Source organism: Lytechinus pictus, chromosome 5, assembly GCF_037042905.1.
Source record: "Lytechinus pictus isolate F3 Inbred chromosome 5, Lp3.0, whole genome shotgun sequence".
Lineage (NCBI taxonomy): Eukaryota > Metazoa > Echinodermata > Echinoidea > Temnopleuroida > Toxopneustidae > Lytechinus > Lytechinus pictus.
In genome coordinates, this window is record NC_087249.1 from 33,668,025 (window position 1) to 33,676,900 (window position 8,876).

General features: G+C 35.4%; 1 protein-coding gene across 2 annotated transcripts in view; it reads right to left on the reverse strand.

Moving 5' to 3' along the window:
* Positions 1–623: 623 nt before the first annotated feature.
* Positions 624–8,876, reverse strand: part of LOC129260261 (medium-chain acyl-CoA ligase ACSF2, mitochondrial-like) — a 15,542-nt gene continuing 7,289 nt past the window's right edge. For both annotated transcript variants that reach the window (XM_064099414.1, XM_054898276.2), the window contains 6 exons: positions 8,367–8,535; positions 6,996–7,103; positions 4,234–4,385; positions 3,066–3,207; positions 2,564–2,677; positions 624–1,861 (listed from right to left, as the gene is read on the reverse strand). In XM_064099414.1, the coding sequence (XP_063955484.1) occupies positions 1,733–1,861; positions 2,564–2,677; positions 3,066–3,207; positions 4,234–4,385; positions 6,996–7,103; positions 8,367–8,535 (814 nt within the window). In that variant the 3' untranslated portion in view covers positions 624–1,732. The remainder of the gene's footprint in view (positions 1,862–2,563; positions 2,678–3,065; positions 3,208–4,233; positions 4,386–6,995; positions 7,104–8,366; positions 8,536–8,876) is intronic.

Genomic DNA, 8,876 nt, shown 5'->3' on the forward strand with positions numbered 1-8,876 from the left:
GCATTATAGTATTCGCAATATTCAAATGCTCATAACTTTCTCATTATTTGTCCGATTTTTCTCAAACTTTCTTTAATCTTATTCTTTGAATTTTCTCTTTCCACACAAGCCCACTTGTTCCAAAGGTTTCATTCACCTTTAACACAATCTTAAAGTGGTCTAGCGCCATCTTTTGTCTAAATGATTATAATTTTAATTATACATTTTATTTCCTCAATATAACTATGATATACAACATATCAGAGATCTGAATTTGCCCAGCCGTAAGAGAAAAGGAAAAAGATCAAATGAAGCTTTACTTTGATTTGAATTTACCACAAGTTATGATGTACGAAGTGATTTGTGGTCGTACCCATATCGAATGATACACACATTTCTTTTTCATCATATAACTTTTCCTCAGATTACAATGTAAAAACGCTTTTAACATTTTTAAGCACGTTGTTTGATCACGTCACTCTACTAATAAGTTATTTAAAATTGTTTAACTTTTTAAAACAACTTGTTCAATATAGTTGTTATGGCGACGGGCTTAATTATCGTGCTTTAAATTTCAAAGCGTTTATACAGTAAAAGTTAGGTAAAGATTAATTAATGTGAACGAAATCTTACATAATGTCTTTCAGCAATTAATATTTAATTTTATTTGGCAATGAATTTCAACTTTTGACATGAATAATCATTTGATTTTACAAAATTTAGTACACACATTAGTCATAATACACCAAAGTTACTTTCCGAAGGACAGTTGTACACGTAGCCTCATGCACTTTTACAGTTACGCCTGAAAATAATACAGAATGTCCGATGATGGAAACATCTAATTCTTGTTATCTTGATGATTTGATTCTATAAAATATAGCCAAATAGAGTTAAATCCACTTTTGATCGAATTTATAAAAAAAAATTGTGCATTTTACTACATGGACATCGAATGCACCAAATTACATTTGTGAGGAGCTCCATCCAAGCGGCAATTGATAGGATTTTGTTTATATCTTAACCACATTATAAAGTTATGCATGCACTCAGATTTTTAAGCACAATGTACCAGTACATCACCATGTACTGTGACATCAAATCAGTGTAAAATTTTATATGATTAACATAAGTCTAATTCTCTGTGTGAACAACCACTATAGGTTGGTGATAATTATGTGCCACCCTGTATTAATATCCGAAATATTATATTTATTGGATTTAGCTCCTATATTGGAGTGAAACATCGAAACACCTCCGTCTTTAGAAAAGATAAGAAATTCACGATTTCTTTTTCATTTTCAACAAGTAAACGTCAGAAAGGAGATAATGTACTCTGCTAGCAATCTATATGCTCTATGATGTTTAATTTCAACTTTTGTTTAATTGTGCGTTTTGACTAAGATTTTATTCCAAAATGAGCTACATCTTCTTTTTTGTGTACATTTCTTGGAGATTTAATTAAAATTACCAGACTTCATTGAATTTATCTCAGATAACAGCCCTATCATACATGTATCAAAATAAAAGTAACAGTATAGAACAAGGCAAGTAATAAAACATTGATTTGCAAAAAAAAGGGCTACGTGCTCCCTTTGCTCCCGTGCTACTTCTTCTATAGTCAATATAACTTTATACGTTTCACGAAGATAATATGTCTATACATCAAAACGGGGAAATCTTAAGAGCCGGGACCATTACTCTCTTGGTAATTTAAAGGAGTTTGCAAGAATATGCCTATACTCAGGTCCCATTATAACCGTTTTGTGTCCAACAAGTCTTGAATATGCTCTCGTAGTTTGAACTTCTGAATTTTTCCAGATACTGTCGTTGGAAATTCGTTGACAAAGCGAACGTAACGGGGTATCTTATAATGAGAGATCTGTTAAGAAGATACGAAAGAGAAGAAGATTTCAGTGTGGGTGCATGTGGTGTGAGTTAATGTGCGTGCGCGGGGAAAAGGAAGAGAAATTTTGATATTTAAAAAGAGCAGATGTGAGAAGAAAAACAAACAGGCTCAATTTAGTAATAACTGAGAATTGTACCAAATTAGCACAAAGTTTAACATTGTCATGTTTAAAAGGGATTTCTTAAAAGAATGAACTTGCTCAATATACAAGTGAGGGGGGGGGGGGAATTGACTTAATGTACCATTTTTGGTTGAAAATACATGGTTGAAAAAGTCATATTGACAGATAAGGAATTAGGAATACATTTTGATGTCATTTGATAATCCAATATTTAAATAGGTTTGAAAGAAAGAAAATGACGAAAGGGGAAATGACGTAATAAGAGAGAAAGTGGAGGAGAAATAAATGAAATGGTGTTGAAAATAATGAGTAAAAGAAACGATGTCAGATTGGCGAAAGAAAAAAAAGAAGGTCATAGGCCTATACCTGAACCCCCCCCCCCCCCCGAGCCGGGGAGGGGGATAGAAAAAAAATAGATATTGGTATTGAAAGAGGGGAAGAGTGTGAGAAAAGAAAGATAAAACTAAGAACTTCAATCAGAGATCGGTGGAGTGTAGAGAAAAGATAAACTTTCGTAAAGAGATTGCAACACATAATGAGGACCAAAAACTCGCCTTTCCTTTGCAGAACTCTCTGATGTCTTCTTCTACACTGTTCTCTGTACCTGGTTTTAACATGACAACAGCACAAACCTCTTCACCCATGACGTCATCGGGAATCCCGATCACCTGACAAATCACAATTATGCAGAAAGATACGAAGTTGACTTACATGTACGTGTATATAGATTTTGTCTCGCTTTTCTATCGATATTAAAGGAGAAACTCATTTCTATATCCATTAAGTTTCACTCAAATTACGGTACGAATTTTCCGTGTGAAAGGTCCGATGATTCTAAAGACGAATTGCAATCATCATTACAATGATGATTCAAGATTTACGTTTGCGATCAGCAAATCAAATGCCAAGAAAGAAATTTATTGCAATTGTGTCAGGTCGCAGATGCACCCAATTGTTTCTTTATCTTTGTTTCATTAATTTTTTTCTTCATTTTTTAGAGGGGGGGGGGGGTTGTTAAGACCGAAAGCTATGAGGAAGTGACTCGGATGTACTTACTTGAACTTCCTGTACACAAGGGTGTGTATGGATGAGGTGTTCAACCTCTGCAGGGTAGATATTAGACCCTCCTCGGATGATGAGGTCTTTCAGGCGACTTTCAATTTTAAAATATCCCTGGTCGTCTATCGTTCCGACGTCACTATCAATAAAGAAGGTTGATATTAAAGGTATTCGTCAGTCACCTTGAATAGAATAATTTCCAGTTCGGGACTTCCTCAGATACTAGAAGTGTTGTAAATAATTGATCTACAGTGTGAACGCTATGATATAGTGTACTATGTATAGCGTTCCTAAATGCCTTATTATTATTATTATTAATGCAATGGTTTGATTACATAGTCTTATGATACATACCCTTTGGACGATTTAAAATTTACCCGCTAGTCTTACAACTTGCAGGGAGCTCGACACATTTTTTCTTTTGAAACAGCTTGGCCCGTATTCTGAACTCGGGTCATAGAGATAATTAGTATACATCTCTATGACTCGGGTTTAAATTAAACCTTGGTTTAAAGTTCTGGATTAACTATGGGTAGCCAATTGGGGCACAAATCCCTAACTGTACACATCCAATAATTATTTCATCTGACACTCAAATTGTTCAAAATGGTCAGGGAATGATAACTGAAGTGTTTTTCTTCATTCTGAAAGCAAAAGGAAACGAAAATATGAACATAAGAAATAATATAAATATATTATTTTGATTTTTGGCTTCCCATAATTTTAGCACACAGTTAGATTATGGTCTAAATTAAACCTGACTCCAGAATACGGGCCCTAGTGGCTTTCGTATCGAGTCTTATGTTCAGACATTTGGATCCCCTATGATGAAGTGGCTCCCATTTGAATCTGTATTAATTTTTATATCGAAGTTCAATTTGTGAAGGTTATTATTGCCCCAAACTTATGGAACAACATTCTCCAAGATATCAGATCAATAACAGACTTCGAAAGATTCAACTCTGTGTTTAAATATACAAATTTTAACAAGAAAGACATGTATATTACCTTTCAGTCAAAACTTATTTACACACACATATAGCAGTGTGCACTTGTAAAATATTATTATCACATATAAATTAGGCAATCCTTTTCTTTTCCTCCCCCTTTTAACTCGAGAATCCCTTTTTTTACAGAGAAACAAAAAAAGGGGGAATAAGTTTACCCTGTGTGGAACCACCTATTTTCATCAATGGTTTCCCTGGTCCTGTCCGGATTACCCCAATATTCCTTCATGACACACCATCCTCGGAAACACAGCTCCCCTGCTGTTCCCATGGTAACCGTCTCCTTTGTGGATGGATCTATGACCTTCACCTGGCGAATGCAATTAAAGATTTTTTTTATCTACTGCCAATCAAAAGATATTGAAATATATATTTTTTAAATAAACCAAACCATAATATTTTTATGCAAACTTTACAGGCACCAACAAGCTAAAGGATCCCATTGTTGTGAGATGGTCTTACATATAACATGAGAAAACGTGATCCCCTTGTCATAACCGAATATAAAATAACACATTTAAAATTCAGAAAATATAGGCTTATCTACTTTGGAATGATTTCTGTGTGCAATTAAACTAAGTTTGTTGTTCTCTTGTGTTTGAAGTTTTATTTCCTTTCATAAGACCACGAAATAACCCAATTATACTTTTTAATACTTTTAGCTACGAATTAAAACCAGTTTAAAAAGTATTTTTCTTCCTTGTTTTCTTTCCAATCTGAAACAATGCCGATTTAAAGCAAACCCAATTAAAAGGATTAACCATATTTGTTGGATATGACTTTATGCTCCCCGTCGTTTATACCCTTTCTTCCCTTTTTTTTGACCTTATACAGGGGCGGATCCAGCCTTCGCCAATGGGGGGGGGGGGGGGCCCGGATTTTTTTTTCAGCCATATTTTCCCCGATCGGCCGCTCGAAGATGCTTTTTGGTTTCTTTGAAGGGATATAGTCCTAATAGTCACATATTAGCTTTATTCTTATAAATCAACATAAATATACAATATCATAATTCTTATTCATATAATGCAAGCGCGAAGCGCGAGCTAATTTTTTTTCCTGAAATTTGTTATCCTGAAAAAGATGTGTATGCAACTAAATAATTACTACGAACGCGAAACGCGAGCAGCAATGAACTGATGGAAATGTACCTGTTAAAGACCGCATGCAGTTAGCCATGAAGACGTTACATATTTTGAAAATCCAATAATGCAAGCGCGAAGCGCGAGCTAATTTTTTTTGACATTTTTACCTTAAGAATGGAAATTCTAAGCACTTTTTGTAACTTAAACAGAATAGGTATATAACTAAACAATTGATGCGAGCGAGAAGCGCGAGCGGAAAATATCGAGATTAAGACCTACTGACCGAGACACTATTCATGTTTTGTGAATCATGAAAAGGGTGAGTAATTGGGGATCTTCCTTACATGAATAATGTGAGCGCAAAGCGCGAGCAGAAATTTTTTTATATAAGTTTTGAACTGATCGAAAAGGTACCTGTTGAGGACTGCTTGCACTTAGCCATGAAGACGTTACATATTATAACAATCAAATAATGCGAGTGCGAGCGGAAAATTGTTGATATTTCTACATAAAGAATGGAAAATAATCAATAGATGCGAGCGGAAAAAAATTCATGATTCAGACCTAAAAACGGGACACTATTCATGTTTTGTAAATCATGAAAAGAATGAGTAATAGGGGATCTTCCTACATTAATAATGTGAGCACAGAGCGTGATCAGAACTTTTTTGATATTGTGATCTGAAACTGAGTAATGATTTAATTAGAGGACAAGTTGAATATCTGAATAAACATGCGCGCGCGTTTCATATTTAGACCTAGAATCTAGGCATTCTAAAATACATCTTTTATCATGAAAATCAAAGCGAGCGCGAAGCGCGAACCTAAACTACATTGTATTTGATGTTCCGATCTGAAATAAGAGTCAATTTCAGCTATATCTTAGGACATGTCATCATATGAAAATGATGACTGTCTTCCTATTCCTCTTGCCGCTAAGCGCGAGATGAAACAAAAGGGACAATTTGATTATTAACTTAATATCTTATTCATTAATGCCTAATGAGGGCGCGAAATCTGATGATATTATGGCCTGAAAACTGGACATTTCAAGCACTTTTGTAAATATAAATAGGATGCATTAGTTAATATATTTTCAACCATTAATGCGAGCGCAAATTGCGAGCCTAAATTTTTTACACACTGTCATGAAAGGGAAATTTTAATTAATTTGTTGTATAATCAATATTGAGACATACATAACTCGCCAATCAAAATGCGAGCGTGCAGCGCTATCTGATACGTTTTGACAATTAATTTTGACCTGAAAGGGGATATTTTGAAAACTTTATGGAATACACGAAAATAATAGGTACCTGACAAATCAAAATTTGCGAGCGCGCAGCGCGAGCAGAAAAGTTAATATTCATCATAAAAACTGACATTATTTTAGAGCACTTTTCAAAAATCAATTTGTAAATCACACAAAATAATGAAAGTTCGATTTCCGTGATGAAATATGTTGTATATTGACTTCCAAACTTGATATTTAAACTCCATATTGAACAAGATATAAAAATCAACTAACAAGCTATGCGAACGCGAAGCGCGAGCGAAAATTTTATATAGTGACATGAAAGATTCTTTTTATTTTCCAAGTTTTCCCTCATCTGATTTTATTCACTCGTCTTCCTCTTCTTTTTTCTCCTCTCTTTTCCCTCCTTTTTCCCCCCTTTTTCCCCTTTTTTTTGCTCCGCCAATAGGGGGCCCGGGCCCCTTGCCCCCCCTGGATCCGCCAATGCTTATAATCTCTCAGTATACCTACCCAGATTCCCCGTCCAAATAAAACGAAAAGCATTGCTTATAAAATCACACATGAATAAAGTGCTTTGAGTAACCTCTAAATGATCCTGGACCTTGCCCACTGTGTTTAAGCGCCGCTCCAGTGTATCCTGTTTACATACCACAGTAGATATTCCCCCGACTTCTGTAAGTCCATATGCTGACTAGATTGTTTAAAAGGGAAATTAGTATACCAGTAATCATTACAAAATCAGTATAAAAGTACATAATCATTACGATGGTAGTTTCTGAATTCCTAAGATTGAAATAGCTTGCGATCAGGGATCAATCCAAAGTTGGATTGAAGTTTTCAATAAAATAGATTTAGAATTCAATCTTTTTCGATTAAAACTTTCGATCCAATTTTGGATTGGTTCTTGACCACATGTATTAGATTGACTTTCAATATATGGAATTTAGACAGTAGAAAATTATACAAGTGGAACACCTCTGGCATGTCTCGCCTGCATTACGCGATTCAATATTACAGCAGCTAGTGCTGACTTTAAAAAACAACTATTGAATGATTATTCACAAAAGCATCATTCATAAATACTATGTTCATTGACCCGTAATGACCTTGATCATGCAACCCGAAACCCATGCAAGATGTTCAATGACACTTGATTATTCTTATGTCTAAGTTTCATGAACTAGACCGATAAACTTTCAATGTTAAGACGACAAGGCGACAAATACCCCCAACATGGCCAAAGTTCGATGACCATTAATGACCTTTGACCTTGGTCATGTGACCTGAAACTAGCATAAAATTATATAGGATGTTCAGTGATACTTGATTGCTCTTATGTCTAAGATTCATGAACTAGATCCATGAACTTTCAAAGTTATGATGGCAATTCAACAAATACCCCCAACATGGCCAAAGTTCGTTGACCCTAAATGACCTTTGAACTTGGTCATGTGACCCAAAACTCAGACAGGATCTGACAGGATCCTTATCTCCAAGATTCATGAACTAGATCCATAAACTTTCAAAGATATGTGATATTTCAAATACGTAACCTTGGTTAACATTTCGATGTTGATTCCCCCAAGATGGTCTAAGTTCTTTGACCCTAAATGACCTTTGATCTCAGTCATGTGACCTGAAACTCAGGCAGGGTGTACAATAATAATTGGTTACCCCTATGTCTAAGTTTCATGAACTAGGTCTATATACTTTCTAAGTTATGATGATGTTTCAAAAACTTAACCTTTGGTTAACATTTGATGTTGATGACGCCACCGTCGCCGTCGGAAAAGCGGCGCCTATCGCCTCGCTCTGCTATGCAGGCGAGACAAAAATGGATAATACATGTAGTTCGGTCCACTTGCACGGCCGTGAGACAGACGTATTATTGTCGGAATATAAAATCAAAACAAGTTACAATTTACAGCATCAAACTTTGAGCGGGAAAACCTACCACAACTTCGTCCAGTCCCATGATGCTTTGCGCGAGTTTCATCGTCTCTGGCGGTATTGATGTGCCCCCACAAAAAATAGTCTGAACGCTCGATACATCGTAATCCTTTAACGATTCATCATGGAGAATGGATATAAACATGGTAGGAGTTCCGAAAACTAATGTACATCTATAAGAGAAAAGCGGATAATTCGACCATTTTCTAGTTTATTGAGGTTGGCATATACTGAGAGTTGGGCAACTGTAACTTCGGTTTTGTCTGGATCAGGGTGAGATAGCTACTTCCCTCGGAATATTTTTTTCTTCTTCATAATTATACCATCAAAAGAACTTGATTCTCTCATTTCCATATGGTCCTTGAAACAACCCCAATGACTATAATCCAGTTCAGTCATGATTCACTTCAGTTTCAATTCAATCCATTTCTCACATCTAACGAAAGCAAAGACAGCGGCATCATGATAACAGTATTACGAAATTACGTGAAACTAATGATATGACAAAATAACA